Raw genomic sequence first — 16,427 nt, forward strand, 5'->3', positions numbered from 1 at the left:
TTGGAAGTTACAGAAGGTTTTGTCTTGAATTCATCAATCTGTTTCCTCCACAAAGCCCATCCAGATCATTTCAGCTAATCATTCAGATGCACATCACTGAAACAGCAAAAACATTACTTACAGAGAACAAGAAATCAGAACAATTATTGTGTCAACTAAAAAGAGGCACTCCTTTGCACGTGAGTTCATTAGAGGATCTACACAACCAAAATTCTGGATTGGAGCCTAAAAATGAGATGTGTTATTGCTTTGTTCAGAGGTGGATCCTCAAAAGCAATTTCTGACTCTGATGTACGAGTTCATTCATGGAATAAGATCATAAGGCACCTCCTCATCATCTTTTTTACTTCCTCTGCTCCTCCTCAATGTTTTCACCAAAACTGCAACAGAGCAAAATTAAAAAATCTTGTCCCATTGATCTTCAGTTGGGTTCCCAGTATTCCAGGTGAGGAAACAACAATTCCTGAGTTGACAGTAAAGAAAAATTCTCCATCATTTGTTATAACTCACAAGTGGTTTTCTGTTACTACAGCAATTAAGGCATGAAAGGAGGCTGACTTGTGCAGTGCTAAATATAAACCTGGCTGTCAGCCCTTCAGTCACATGCCCAGCAGAGGGAAAGCTGGGCAAAGCTCTGGTACAAATAGAGGAGGTGATAGAAAATTTCCCTACTACTCTGGAGAAGATAACTATGTCCAAACAGATATTCTGCAAAAACACAAATAGGACAGTGGTTTTTTAATACTCCCTGTAACATTGTAGAGAATTACACACTTATCATGTTGCATCACCCTCCCTGAAAAACTTTGAAGTAGCAAGAGATTATCACCTTTATTTGAGACCTTTGCTACATCTACTGAACAAAGAGCTTAACAAGCTTTGCAGGAATGCAGTGTGTTCCCTGGCCAATCAATTCCCTTCAGAACAAACCCCAGTAGTGACTTCAGGCTTAGTTCTCTCCTGTGATCCCCTGTAGTGAGTATACAATACACTTATCCTATTATCCCTTCCAAAAATGTGGCACAGCGTTCATATCCTTTTAAAGATGCTTGACAATATAGAGAGATTTGAGGTGGAAACCCCAACTGGAAATGCAGGAGAAAGGATGAAATGCAAACAGGTATCCAGAGGCTCAAATCACTGTCCTCATCATTAAGAGGGTTTTATCCTTCACCTAATCCCCATCTCCATCAATGCCTTATAAATGCGAAGGCAGCATTTCCACTCAAGCAGGTTCATGCCAAAATAGTATTTGCAGTGGTTTGCTTAAAAAAGGTCTCAAACCACAGCTGGAAAAAAAAAAAAGACTTAAGATGCTTGCCTCGGGATTCAAGGGGGTTAATCAGCTAAAATGATGACAACACAGAAAAGACTTGCAGCTTGTAATAGAGATGCAGCATAAGGATAGAAATAGAGAGTTCGAGCTGTCTCCTTCAGAGAGAAATAGAAAATGTCAGAAAAACAGAAGTAAATTGTTATATTATTATTTAATGGAAAAAAAAAAATAAGAAGGTTCTTGAGAGCTGCCAAGAAACAAACTTGCTACAGCAATTCCCTGACTGGAAAGAACCATCTTCAGAGCTAAAATTCTCTGCCTCAAAAAACAAAAAATTCATCCTACCAAGAGGAGGCTGGCTCTGCCTTCCCTCCTCATCCTCTCCATTTCAGTGCTTGAGGACTGCAAGGAGCTCTTGGGAGTCAGAGGACAGATGTCTCCCAGTGGCACAGCATTCTGGATGAATGAATCTTTGCCTTGGATTATTAACCACCTCTCCACTAGATCTGGAAAAAGACTGGATGAGTCCTTCTGACTAACAGAGTATAATTAATGGCATCCAAATATATTCATTTAACTGTTTCAGTAAGGTGAGGTTTTGGCATTTCTCTGTCAGTAAAGTTTTTTTCTTGGGCCCCTGTGGTTTAAGGGAGGGATCTTGCCATCATTTCACGGCTCTGCAGTGGAGCAGAGCAGCAGCACAGCAACAGTGCTGAACTGGGAACAAGACCATGGTATCTGGGCATTATCAGAGTGCAATACATTCCTGTAAAAGGACAAGCAAAGCAATTCTGTGGGACACCACAGAAGATTTGCTAACAAAAATTATCAACACTTTGTGTACAATCAGAGATCTTATCTACTACAGAACTTTCATCACCTTTAAATAGAGTTGTGTTAGGCAACACTGATGTCTAAACATGAGAGCTCATGAAATGTCTACGGAGTTATATGTACAATATCCTTTATCCATTTGTGTTCCCCCCAGGCCCTGCTTTAACAAGAAATCTGAAAAGCTGGCGAGAGACAAGCTGGTTTGTTCCTGCCCCTCCTCTCTCTTACGCCCTTTCCCATCCTGCACAAAACTATACTTCTTTCCCCAGGAAAGAAAGCCAGTGGGAGAATGGTTCTAAGAACAGGGAGCAGCTTTGGCTTTCAAGGCCAGGTCTGGTCCCTGCAGCCAGCAGCAGAACCCCTTAGAGGAGACAGCTCACAAACAGCCTGTGCAGAACGCAGGGGAACCAGGCACTGCCTCCTCTGCTGCCCTGGCACAAAACTGAGTGTAATGACACAAGGGGCTTGTGCCTCAGCCACAGCTGTGCTGCCACAGCCCCTGGCACCAGCAGTACCTGCACTCAGCAGCAACAACCCTTCCCACAGCCACCACCACCTGCAGGCAGCTGCAGCAGCACCATGCAGGGGGAGGAGGGAGCTGGCTCCTTAAATATGTTTGGTGGGGTTATTCTTTTCCTTTGAGAAAACTCAGCTACAATCTTTACAGAAAGCTGAAGACAAACTGCTATTAAATCACATACCACTAAGTACCAGCCCTCTTGTAAGCAGAAAGTTCCACTCCCTGCCTGAGGACGACCTTGGAAGCAAGTACAACTGCAGAAATAAGCTTCTGTCTGAAATAACTTTAAATGCATGTAGAGTTTATTGCTTTTCATATGTCTCAGACTTAATAAAGCAACCCAAAATAAGAGAGACAGAGAGGACAGAGAAACTGAATGATTGTCAAACATTTTGTTATAGACTCATACTCAGTGTAATAACATTCCTCCTAATTTTTCATTGCATTGGGACATTAAAGACAGAAGTATGAGCTGCCTTCAAGTCCATAAGAATCTATTAATTCCTGTCAGCAAAAGGAACACCATAAGAAACCACTGACAATTTAAGTTCCAGCCATAAATTACACTCAAGTAATATATACGTTTATATACTCTCTATATAAATGCCTAATGAATATAGAATGCAGTAGCAATGAAACTATTCTTAACTCTTCACCTGCAGTAGAGGTAGTGCAGTAGATTCATCACTTTGATACCCCATTCCCTTCCCCAAGTAACTTAACAGAGCCTCATTTGTGAAACTAGTCTGACACCCCCATCTGACTCCCTGCATAGTCAAATTCAAACTGCAATGATGGCTTCCTCTGGCAAACAGCTGAAGGAATGATTATAATATAAAAACAGATAAAATTACTCCATATGAACTTCACCTTAAAATATTTTTCTTAGCTTTTATGCTATAAGAGTATGAAATATCTACTAGGTTGCTATTATGTATTATAATGCAGCTGCATTATGTAATAATTTATTCTGCACATGAACTTTAAGTTCTAATACAAAACTCCCTCTGTTCACAAAAATTGTCTGAAATATTAAGATTGCTGGTTTTGTAAATAAAGTCATATAGAAGAAGCAGAAGATAAATGCTACTGTGCTCTACTCTTCCTAAAAGTGAACAGCTCTGACTAAGCTAACTTTTTATTCTTTCAACCCTTTATTGCCTTTATTCTGCAAAACAAAAAAAGTAACAACCTTCTCCTGGTCAGTGATTCTCCGGCCTCTGGCAAGCAGGAGGCCTCTCTCTCTCAGGAGGATTCAGTTGCCAGTGCATCCCAGCAGCTTCCAGCTGCAGAGCCAAGGCAAGCTTCAGTTCCCGTCACACCCCTGCAAGTGCCAGCTGTGCACACACTCCCCCTAAAGCTGCCTCAGGACCGCTGCTCTATGAAGAGCTGCTCATCTGGTCCATCTATTTAAACCCAATGCTTAATTTTCCCAGAAAGTACCCAGTGTCAGTTTATGAAACACACAGCTCTGCTACGTAGGACAGATTTTGTTTTTCATCTTTACACATTTCCCTTTTTCCACTGACAGGGTTTTTTTTAACCTGCTCTTTTGTCACAGCTTCACTGTAAGCAGGGAGCAGAATCCTGTGAGTGTTGAAATTACACCCCTCACCTCCAGTTCTGCTAATCAGCTTGAGAATTAGTGAAGTACAAACATAAATCCTTGGCTCAGAGTTTTCTGCATACAGAAGCCCGTTTTGTTTTCCATAGGAGAGGAAATATGGAATCTAATGTATTTAACACTTCTCCCCACGGCAATGAAAAGTATGCTGTGGCACTGCCCACATCAGTGACATACTGCAATGCCACTATTTGCTGGAGATCTTAATGAAATATGCACCCCTGTAGTTTTCCATGGTGTGCAATGGAGACTGATCACAGTGTGCCTCCAGCATCCTTCCCTCCCTCATTCTCTTCTCCCTCTGCTTCTTCAAAATCTGTGTAATGTTTACACAGCCCCTTTTCCAGCAGCAAAGAAGGGGATGGATTCAGGCTGAGGTTGCTTTTTGCAGTGCTGAAGCAAAGTACCGTGTGATGTGGGGGGCAGCCACTCAGACCGTCATCAATAATCCTGAATAGAGAGCCAGAGGAAGGAAGAGGAGAGGAAGTGTGATGTGGGGGGCAGCCACTCAGACCATGATGAATAATCCTGAATAGAGAGCCAGAGGAAGGAAGAGGAGAGGCAGCTCCCTTTCTAGGCACAAGACAAATGCTGAGGTAAAAAAATATAATTGCAAGTAGTTGCCAAAACTGCAAAGATAACCTGAGAGATGAAACCAGTATTACTTACTAGTGCAAGTCACCATGTGCTGTTAGAGACACAGAGATCCCAGAACAGACTCCTGCCTGAGGCACAAGAACCCTCCTGGCCTTTCCCATGAGAAAACAGAAAGGCAGAACCTTGGGTCAAATACAAAACTGCACCCCGAAGTGATCTGAAATCATGTTGCTACTGCAAGGGGTGATTGGATACTTTTCCTCCTGTTTCTAAATTCCTTCCTGATCATATATGAGACTTCTTCATTCTGGCACTTGCTCTCAGTCAGGCACACAGCCAGGCCCAGAGAAGACCAGCAGTGCTAGGATGGGAGGCAGAATTGAGACTTTCATACCCAGAGGTTTTTGGGACAGGGAAAAGAACAGAACACTCTTTACAACACCACAGGTGAAGCCAGCAGTAAATCCACATCCATATGGCCAAGTCACATCTACTACACATCACCTCATCCAGGCCAGCTCTTACCCACTGTGGGAAACCCAGGAGAATGCTTTTCCTCTATGGCTGAGAAAAATTAATTAAAGTGAGTTTTTTTTAACTGAACTTTTAACACAGGATCAGACATAAATAACAGTAAAACTCAGCCACAGTAATGTGCAACTGCAAAAACTGATGTAAGCATGGAAAAGAGGTAGATACAATAGGTTCCTAGCACCCAACCCTGAGATGGAATCCAACAGTAAAAACTTTACAAATCCAAAGACTTTTTTTTTTGGTAAACCAGATCCAATAAACAAGTAAAAAACTTATAAAAGGTCACATATAATTCCCAATAAGAACAGTCTTTTTCAGCCTGGGCCATTTGTGATTTATCAGTACTCAACTGCACATTGGTACATTTCTTCTGTTCAGGGAAAGGGACACTGAATCAGAAGAAGTCTGTTGAATATTTACAAGAGGAAAAGGTCACCAGGCTGATTATTTATAATAGCACTGTCACTTTTGCAGCTACCTATTTACTTGATTTACTTTACTCCATAAAATAATATCAATATATAATGAAATTATGGAAGGAGAGGTGGATTTCAAGCTGTTCTCCCATCTCTTCTTTATGGCAAAAATCTTTATTAGACAAGATGGCTGGAAATCTAGCTGGAAATTGTTAAATCTTACTCATGAGCAAAACAGTGAATTTAATATTTGTAACATCAAAGCTTTACTTGCACTTTGTGAAAATCAGCCTGTTGCCAGAACTGAAGCAAAGAAACAACTGGATCCAGAGGTTATCTGTAATCTGAAAATATAAACTGATGGTATTTGAAACGGCAGCTGGCTAAAGAAATTTTGTTCCATACACATTTTTCTCCAGTCTTCCACAAAATTAAATAAAGTAAAAAACCACAGTTGCTACCAATTCAGATTGTTATGAAAGATGAGATAATATCCTCATGGAGACTGATGATTCACACCCTTAGTGTAAGATAAGTTACAGCAAACGAGCCAGCACTAAGGGATACATCACTGCACAAAGTCAAACGCTATCAAGTGCAAATAATTTAAAAAGCTACTGTAACAGTACAATAACCAGAAACTGATAATGCCTAAAAGAAAAATGTAGCAGGTCAAAGTGCAGCAATTGTTGGCTCCCAGTAAGCATTTGGACCTGAGCTTTGTGGCAGTACAAGTTTACATAGGACAGCACAACCCAAGGCACAGACCTCTGTCCACGGCATGGACAAGAATCACATACCAGGGAATGTCTCCTAAACCTCCCCCAGCATTCCCAGAATGTTTTGGGAAGCCCAGACAACAGGTCCCAGACTATGTCCAAGAAGTGAGCTTTGGGAACCTAAGGTCAGGCCACTCTGGACACTGTATCTGGCTCCTCTCAGCCAAAGTTGGTCTCACTGTAGAAACCTTTTTGTCTCAAACTTTTCCATTTTTCCTTAAATTAGAAAGATTTTTCAAAGCTGTGTCCTTCCCCCAGGTCATGCAGGAGCCTTTCACCAGGATCACTGCCAAACAGTAAGGCATGTTTTAATTCTGAAATGCCTAAAAGCCATGAACTATTTTAGCAGCATTAAGGAAAGGTTTTATCCCTACACATAAGCAGTAGGAGATAACAAAACAAACCACCTTCTTCTTATGGCTGCTTTAAGCCAATAGGAGAGTTAATACAGAATATGATCCATCTCAAAATACAGAGTCTTAAATAGGTTTCTGTTTCCCCTTTCTATTATCTAGAGAAAATAATGTGATTTTTAAAAATGACCTGTTAATATTTGCCAAAAATATCTCAGTCTAAATAAAATTTAATAAAACCTCAAAAGATACCCAAAAATGAATGAATATTATGAGCCCATCACATACAAAATGAAACTGGAAACTGATGCAGGAGAAAAGTATAGCAAGAATCACTATGTATTATGGCCGCTAGGGAGGGTATTTTATTAACAATTAGCATATAAATATCTAAGAACTCTAGTAAATGAACACTAGAAAAAACACCTATGGTTTTATATTTCATTGTTTTAAATGAAACAGGCACTCTGATGGGTTGAAAAAAATATTTTGTGGGCTTTGCCTTAAAATACTCCCCATGTTTCAGAGGAAGCATGTGTTTCAAGCATGAGTTAGTCACGTCCCAAAAATTCCATGTTCATTCACTGTTAAATGAAGCTCTCACACACAGCAACAAAACAGAAACAAAAAGGCATGCTTTCAGAATATTTCAAATATCACTGTGCTAATGTAAGGATAAAGTAGAAGGGAGGCACAAGGCAGCTCACGTATTCATGTCCAACTTTCCCCAAAATGAGCCATTTTCGTAAAAAAAATCTCCACAACATCACAAGGACCCAAGACAGCTTCTTTAAGTACTCTGCTTGCATGATATATTTATTCTTCCATTTACTTGTTGTTTTTAGAAAGGATTTTTTTCTGGAGATAACAGATGCCTCTGTAGTTTCATATTTGCATTGATTAAATAATAAATGAGGCCAACAAAAGCTAAGAGTTTTCAGTTGAATGAGTCAGCTTTAAATAATTTCTTTCTTAGATAAACTGGCAGACTTCCTTTTCTTTTAATTGAGGTTACACACTGGAACCTCTGTGTTCAGAGAATAAACATGATCTATTTCATTTGTGCCTGTTGCAGGGAGATCTAAATGTTTTGAATCTATCACTCTCAAGGGTTTAAGTTGCACTCTAAGTAAAAGTTGCATTTCAAGCGATCTTCTGTAAAAAGCCCTGAATCAAAAGCAGCTTTTGTACTGGACAAGAGAGTTATTGGGAGACAGATTTTCCTTTTAGCTCTAAAATGTATTCTTTTACAAAAGACACAGCTGAAAAACAATGGCTTAAAAATCAGACATTTCTTTTCTGAATTGTGATATAAAAGATATTTGTGCATGACACCTATTTCGTATTCATCACATGCTTAAACACATGCAAAAGACAAAAATTTTAATTGGAGCAATCTTTTATTTTTATTGAAGCAATCTTATTTTACCTTTAGCAGGAAAGGGCAAGGCAGCTAACTATTTTTTTTAATAACAGTATCATTCCTGCATTATATTTGGACCTCGTAATTTAATGCACATCACTTTCCAATAAAAAAGCATAAGGTAGCTGATACTGAGCTGTTTCAAAAAAATTAAGTTGTTTCATCATCTGAAATCTCTGGTCAAGTATTAACTGGAAACTAGTATAGTGCAGCAGTTTCCAAAAGACCTGTGCTTGAAACACCTTGGTCAAGTAAGTACCTGAAGATGGGGATTGCTGAAATTCTAGAGACTGCAGGGTCTCTATGAACATGAACAAAAACTGTGTACTTTTATTTCTTGCAGCAATACATGCCAAACGCATCAAAAGAAGCATGCAGGAAATCTGTCAAACCAGCAGCCTGCTGGCCTTATGCAATGCACATGTCAGCAAACACACTTTTCCATTTGGGTTTTTTCTACTGTACCAAATTCACTGGTCGTCTCTGGTGACTCTACCTCCTCTCGTGGCTTCTCGAGTGGTACCAGTGGTTTAGGATATCTTACAGCTACAAGTTTTCAAAAGCAAAACAGCAATCAGTCATTATTTAAAATCTTCCAATCAATACTGGAGCATCCACCAGGAAGAAAAGATCCTTTACAAATATTAAGACTGCATTTTTGTGGGTTTTACATCAATTCCACTTGATTATTTGCAGAGTTTTCTCTTAAAAAAAAAAAAGAAAGAAAAAAAAGACAAAGTTTCTGCATTTAAGTAGACTAGAACCTGCTTTAAGTTATATGAACAAGTAAAATTTCAGAATATGGAAGCAAACCAGACCACAACAGCAAAATCATGAACTTCAGAAAACATTACCTTGCTGCAGGTGGTTAAGAGGTAGACAGAGCTGACATTTTCAGAGAGCAGTTTCAGAACAGTTTTACCATGAGGGACCATGCACCAATTTTCTTGTTTATGACATTAAACTTCAGCCCCTAAATTACCTAACAGTCTGGGTTTGAAGGGACTTAATGATCATCTAGTTCCAACCAGGGGACACATTCCACTAGACCCGGTTGCTTCAAGCTCCATCCAACCTGCACTTGTAGGAAAGGGGCACTCACAGCTCCTCTGGACAACTTATGCCAGTGTCTCACCACCCCCTTAGTAAAGAACTTCTTCCTAACAGCTGGTTTAAACCTACCCTCCTCCACTTCAAAGCTATCCCTTCTTGTCCTATCACTTTGTGAAAGTCCTCTCCAGGACGCTTGTAAACCCCACTTATGTGCTGGAATGTGCTACAAGGTATCCCCAGAGCCCTCTCTTCCCCAGGCTGAAGATGTCTTTGTGAAAGTCCTCTCCAGGACGTTTGTAAACTCCACTTAGTGCTGGAATGTGCTACAAGGTATCCCCAGAGCCCTCTCTTCCCCAGGCTGAACAGCCCAAACTTAGCCCAGAGAAGCAGAGGGGCAGACATTGATCTCTTGTCTGTGGCAGCCTCAAGGGAAAGGTCTGAAGTTGTGTCAGGCAAGGTTGAAATTGGATATTAGGAAAAGGTTGCACATCCAGAGGGTGGCTGGGCACTGGTACAGGCTCCCTAGGGAAGTGGCCACAGCCTCAATCCTCACAGAGCTCAAGAAGTGTTTGGACAACGCTCTCAGGCACATGGTGTGATTCTTGGGGGTGTCCTGTGCAAGGCCAGCACCTGGACTCGATGACTCTTGTGGGTCCCTTTAAACTCAGGATATTCTAGGAGTCTGTGATTCATGAGGTTCAGGTGTTAATGAAAATGATCAGTAGAGCCTCAGCAGCACTTTTCCTTCTGCATTCTGCCTTCATGAAAGAGCTCCAAAACTCGGTGCAGGAGTAGGGGGGTACATTAAAAAAAAAGTTTCAAAAGCAAAATGTAGCTCATCCTTCCATCTGAAACAGTATTTCTTTCACCACCTAGTACTTTTGGCACAGGGGTGAGATTAGTAACAATCCTGCAATGGTCTGAGAGCATAAAGGAATTCACACAGGCAAACTGGCAAGATTTGTCATTTTACCAGTTTGACAGGGCACTTCAAACTTGTGAATTAGACACTTGCCAGCAGACCTTTTCCTAGAATAGCAATCAAACGCTAGAGTCAAAAATAATGTATTGCCCTAGGTCACAGCAAGGGAGAGATAAGTAGATGACACTGCTCCACACACAGCGTGGCATTGACCTGCATGTGCTGGGTGTGTGAAGGAGAGAGGAAGAGAGAACTGTCCCCACCAGGTGCCACGGTACCTGGCACAACAGCATGAACAGCTCCTGTTCTCCCAGCTCAGAGACTGAGGGCAGTGCTCACCACACACCTCACACTTGCATTGTGAAATCACTCTTCAAACAAGACAAGTACTTCCAGAAGGATGGAATTATGCTTTGCTGTGTTAGCACAGATTCAGTTCTAACAAAAAGAGGCACTAAAATCCAAGCAGTCCTAAACCACCATGGCAGATGAAGCAGTTTGTTCATATCAGCAAGAAGCATCTGACTCATGCAACAGAGGGAATCTTTTTCACAGGAGACTTGTTTAGAGCGTCCAAAAACCTCAGAGAAATCCACTTGTCTATGATGACATTTCATCTTTTGCATTAACTTTCTTTCTAAAGCTGTGGAAGTGGAGGCACATAAGCACAAGGGCTCCCTAAGCTACTCTAGTAAACTGGGGAGCTCATAAATTTAACACCACAACATAAGCCAGTGAGGTTACTTCTGACACCAAATGAGACTTCACCCAACAATAGCTAAAATCTTCTGAATTCCTTGAGATTCTGCACCAGCTGTCAGCCCAACTGAATGCAAGGAAGGGGAGCCCTTTACCTGCATGCTACAGTTTTGGTTTGGTTTTTTTGTTTGTTTTTTTAACAAAAACAAGATACAGTAACTTGAACTTATGAACAGTTTTCTATCAGAACGAACCATTTTGGTCAGATTACTTATGTATCTCGGAATATTATGAATGGTCCCTTCAAAGAGAATCTCACTAGAAACTGCATTCTCCAAAGCCTGCAAATTAAATGACAAAAACAGTTGTCAAGACTCATTGCTGTGGTGTTTTTGCATGGTGTTTTCCAGATAATACACAACACCACCAGGCAGAGAAAGATTAAATTCCACTTCAAAAGACCTTTGATTTAGTGATCATTTCACAAAAGTCTTCCACTAAAAGTATAAAATGCAACTGGGTACTTTCAAGGAATTGTGTTCAATATACAATGTACATACATTATATATTAAAAGCATCTAGTTTATATATTATATACACACATACATATGTATTTTATGTGTATGTACAGAAAAATAGGAAAACAAATTGTTTTCCCATCTTCACAACAAAAGATGGGAAAATAAAGGATTCTCTCACTGTCAAGACCTGAGATTTCTTAGAAACCCTAGATAATCTGTGTTAGTAATATTAATGAAAAGTAGTTACATCTGGGATCAAGAATATTGCAAAGCAACACATAAAAGACCCATAGTACCCTAGGAAGCAATAAAGACACAGCAAAAATGCCAAGTTAGTATTTCCTACTTAAGGTCAAACCCTTTCATATTTTCTCACCTCATTACCAGTGTTGCTGCTCTGCTTCCAAGTGCATCTTTCATGAATCATCTCATATCATACACTGGAAACTAAAGGTAGAAACCCTAAATCTAAGCTCCTTAAGAAAGAAGTTCCATCTTCTTCCTAATGCCACTTTTGTCAATGGACTATTGCTACAGAAGGTCAGAAGCATTAAATCATTCTCAATATTTTCTGGAAGATTTTACACTTTCATCTCTATCATGCAAGAAAGAAACAAGAGAAATGTGATTATCTGAAGCTAACAAAACTAAGCCTTGTTTATAGGGCACCACTTCTAGAAACAGAAAGCAGGACTATTACATTTGAAATCAACCGGCCTACTTGCTACTTCAGTGTTCCTATAACCATGAAAATACAAATATACAATTACTTGTATTCAGTTCCACATGTATCATCTCTATCTAGTGTGGCTGGGGGTGGATGACACGTTTACCAGGAACACAAGCTAAAATTTTAAAACTTTGTTTCAAAGCTCTTCCTGGGAAAATGGGACACTTTATTCATCTTCCCAAGGTTCAAAACAGAAAGAAAAAAAAAAACCAAAAAACTTAAAGGTTTCAATGCAGAAGAAAAACTAAATCCAGATGAGAAAGGATTTGCAGCTGTCTTCAGAAAGAACAGCTCAGTGATGTTTTGACTAAATTTTACGATAGTAAGATACAGATTATAGTCTAAATTAGGACACTTTTCAAAATATTTTCTGAGAACTATTCTATCAAGATTCAGTTTCACAGTCTTCCCCCCAGCTTCTACTATGCAAAACACATCTATGAATTTAAACTCAGGCTTTCAGCTCTCAGCCATCACATTCTCACAGACAGAGTTCTGTCTTCTGAAGCCCTACAACAAACAGCAGAATTTCAGTCAGTGTTTATTCGTAAGCTAAGCTGCTTAACCGACCTCTAGTGCCCGGTATCTGGAAGCTCCATAAACCTGCAGGTAATACAGGTGACGAGGTGATGGCAGGCAGAACATACTCACAAACCTCTCCCCACCTACAGTTTCCACTGTACAAACAGATGCTTTAAGTTTCACCTAACTTACAGGTAACAGCTACAGCTCACCTACCTGAGGACCGTCCTTCAGCGTAGCAGCCGCAGCAAGGGATGGGTTTCCCCGCAGCCTCTGCCATTAGCGGAGGCCACAGATAGTGTGTCCTGTCATATTTCCTGCTAGGGCAATTAGCTGCTGGAACTGCATCCTTCTGGTGGTAGGCCTGGGAATGGGCTGAGGAACTTGCCCCATTTGGTTCTTGATGTGCCCAGGTCTCCCCATATTGCTGACAGCCTCCCCTAGCTGATATGGGGTCTGTTAGGGCACAGAAGAGGCAGTGAAGGAAGAAGGTCAAAACTTAACCCAATAAGGACTGTGTTAAGAAGGGTATGGACTAACACCTCCCTTTCCATAAAGAATTATGAAAAGATCACAGGCACAAAACAAGCTTAAGCAGAGTAGCAAAACTACATAGGCATTTCATGATCAAGGAGAATGATTTTTCAGACTCAAACAGAACACGGGAATTTATGCAAGCAGTAAAGAAGAGAATTTGAAGGCTGTGTTTGGATCACTTTCATTGGAAATCAACAAAAAGTACAACCAGGGACCTCAGCTAAGGCATAAATAGCTCTCCCCTCATCTGCTACTCACTACCTGTCTATCTATTCAGGTCATTGCTACACAGTCACCATTTCAACAGCAGGAAAGAACAACCATACAAAATATTTCTCAAAGTACAACCAGGGACCTCAGCTAAAGGATCAGCTGCTGGGAGCTACAGCATGCTGCCAACGAATGAGAGGATTGATAAGAAACCAAACATCACAAAAACAGTTTTGTCTTGACTGAACTCATGATTTGTAAAGATCAAAAGTGACACAAGTCAATCAGAGAAAGTACCTGGAAAGCAAGGCACACACAGCTCTCCCCTCATCTGCTACTCACAACCTGTCTACCTATTCAGGTCATTGCTACACAGTCACCATTTCAACAGCAGGAAAGAACAACCATACAAAATATTTCTAAACATAATGAAGCATTTTAAATACAGAATACAAACACCTAGATCAGAAATGTCCCTAATTCTCTTTCAAGTGTAGCCCTTCTATCCACCTTGTCTTCTTCTGGCACTCCACAGCGCTGAGATTAATGATACATATCCAACACCTCTCTGCCCTTCTTCACACAAAATCTGAATTCTTTCAATACTAATCCTCTACAGAAAACATCTACGGGCAATAAGTTCAAGACAGGGTTTTTCTCCAATTTCTATTTAACAGACTTACTAGAAGCCCTTTTCAGTTATGATTTTTCTTTTTTGTAACACATGAAGAAACAGAATTTCTTATAGGTAAAAGCTGACAGCTGTTACCATGTTGCAGTCTGGTAAAAAATATCCCATGAATAGAGCTGGCTAAAGGAAAAGGTTATCTACAAAAAAAGTCTTACCAAGCTAGATGGGCAGATCAACAATCTGACTCCAGGGATGAGGTCCAAGGGCACTACAACACTTTATGCAGCTCTCACTTATGAGACTACTAAGCCCACAACTGAGATTTTGCTGAAACAATCTCTCCAGCAAAATTAATGATTACAGTTTCAGGCATAAGTGAACTGCAATTTCCACTAGTGGAATAAACTTAAAACCAACTAATAAATTCCCACGCAGTAAAATGTCTAAATGCAAACTAATGCTATTGTTACTTTGCTTCTACATCCTGAATCATCAGAAAGTCACCGCATTTTACACAATAGACTTTCACATGATAACTAACAGCATCTGAGCAGCAAGATATTAAATATGACCATCTGTTGATTTACACCTGTATAAAAGTAGAGACACTATACTGAAATTTTGAAATCTCATTTTGATATCCAGCACACGCTCCTCCAGGTACACAGCTCCATTCTCTTAGACAGAAACTTTAACCGATGAGACAGAAACTCACACAAAAACCTCATGGCAAGAACCCTTCAGACGCTGAGAAGGATTATCTGGGAAGAGTATTAGTTGTTAGTATTCAAAAGTTAGCGTCAAACTTATAGTTCAAAGCATTCTACTCTGCATTCTAAAACAAATAGAACTGATTCACTGTCTGCAAAACAGAAGCGCTGCTGCTCCCAAAATGAGGCGTTTAAGCGAACTACTCTCACTCTAGAAAACTAGAGAAGAAATACTCGTGTTTACATGCAAGTGTGCTACAAACAAAACCAAAGAGATACCTGCAAGGGTTCTGTCTCTTCACAAAAGCAACACTTTTACAGCCGACCCTCAGACCTGTTCTCTGCCCACCCAAATTTTCTTCCAGACATCTACAGAGGAGCCACAAGACACAGAAATGCCCTTTCCAAGGGCACGCTACTATCAAAGTCACAAAGAGGCCTAGATCAAATGCACACTGATCTCTTAAGTACCCGCTATCATCTTCGCTGCAATAGGGATTGTAAATTACAGCCGAGGATCAGAACTAGAAGTAAGGAGGCTGTAATTAAGAGGATTTGGTTTTGTCAGGTTTTGATTTGTTTAAGGAATAGTGTCAAGTTGGCAAGAACAGTTGGATCAGACGAGAAAAATCACTGTGAATTACTTTAATTGGCATTGCATCGCCCTGTATTCAGAGACACATCTGTAAACCTTCCCAGCACACACACACCTTCCCGAATGAGAACCGACACTTCCAAGAAGCAGCGCCGGCAGCTCTCCGTGCAGGGAAGTGTAACTCATGAATGAGCTCCCAGAGCAGCAGCAGCCCGGCGTCTCTTAAAAGGTCTGAAATCAATTTACTGCTGCCCTGGTGTCAGGAGGATTTTATGAGACACACTTCCCTACTCCCATTCCGAAAAATGGCCACCCGTGGCTCTCTGAAACACTCGGTGAGATGACAGACCCACCGAGGACTCAGCACACTGGGTCGATTTAAGTTCCAGAGGGGCTGCGGATGCTTCTGGAAACTAATTTCAGGTCGTGTGCCTCGTTTACACCCAATTACGCGAACACCCCGGGGTGAGCGCGTCTCGATGCCTCCTTCTGCTGGAGTTTCCTACCCGCCCGAAGGAGCCGCTTGGGCGAGGGCGGCAGGACCCCAAAGTTCGGCGGCTCAGCCCCGGCTCCGGCCCGGCCCTCCCACCCCCAGCCGGGCTCGGGGCGGCTCGCGGCTCACCTTGGGCGATGGCGATGGACTCGAAGCGGTGCAGCTCCCGCAGCAGGCAGCTCCGCTCGGTGGAGTGCAGGCTATAGATAAAATCGCGGGCCCCCTGCGCTGTGTTCAGCGCCTCCATGGGCTCCTTCTTGGGGTGGGTGCCGAGCGCCCGCGACCCCCGCGGGAGGAGCAGCCCCCCGGCGCCGCCCCGCAGGCTGCCCAGGCGGCGGCGGCAGCAGCACCGCGGGCCCCGCAGCGAGCCCAGGCAGGACGAGGGGACGGCGGCGGGGCCCCCCGGCCGCCCCAGCAGCAGCGCCGCCCGGCCGAGCCACGCCGACAT

The 16,427-nt window shown here is 41.6% G+C and overlaps 1 protein-coding gene across 2 annotated transcripts in view; it reads right to left on the reverse strand.

The window, feature by feature from the left end:
* The window catches only part of TMEM65 (transmembrane protein 65), a 31,139-nt gene extending 14,712 nt beyond the window's left edge, over positions 1 to 16,427 (reverse strand). The window contains exons 1-2 of one of the 2 annotated variants that reach the window (XM_039715396.1): positions 16,109 to 16,427; positions 8,822 to 8,902 (exon numbers count right to left, since the gene is read on the reverse strand). In XM_039715396.1, the coding sequence (XP_039571330.1) occupies positions 8,822 to 8,902; positions 16,109 to 16,427 (400 nt within the window). The remainder of the gene's footprint in view (positions 1 to 8,821; positions 8,903 to 16,108) is intronic. The other variant, XM_039715397.1, reaches the window with a different exon arrangement.

The sequence above is a fragment of the Passer montanus genome, unplaced genomic scaffold (assembly GCF_014805655.1).
Source record: "Passer montanus isolate IOZ18808 unplaced genomic scaffold, ASM1480565v1 scaffold33, whole genome shotgun sequence".
In the NCBI taxonomy this organism is placed as follows: Eukaryota; Metazoa; Chordata; class Aves; order Passeriformes; family Passeridae; genus Passer; species Passer montanus.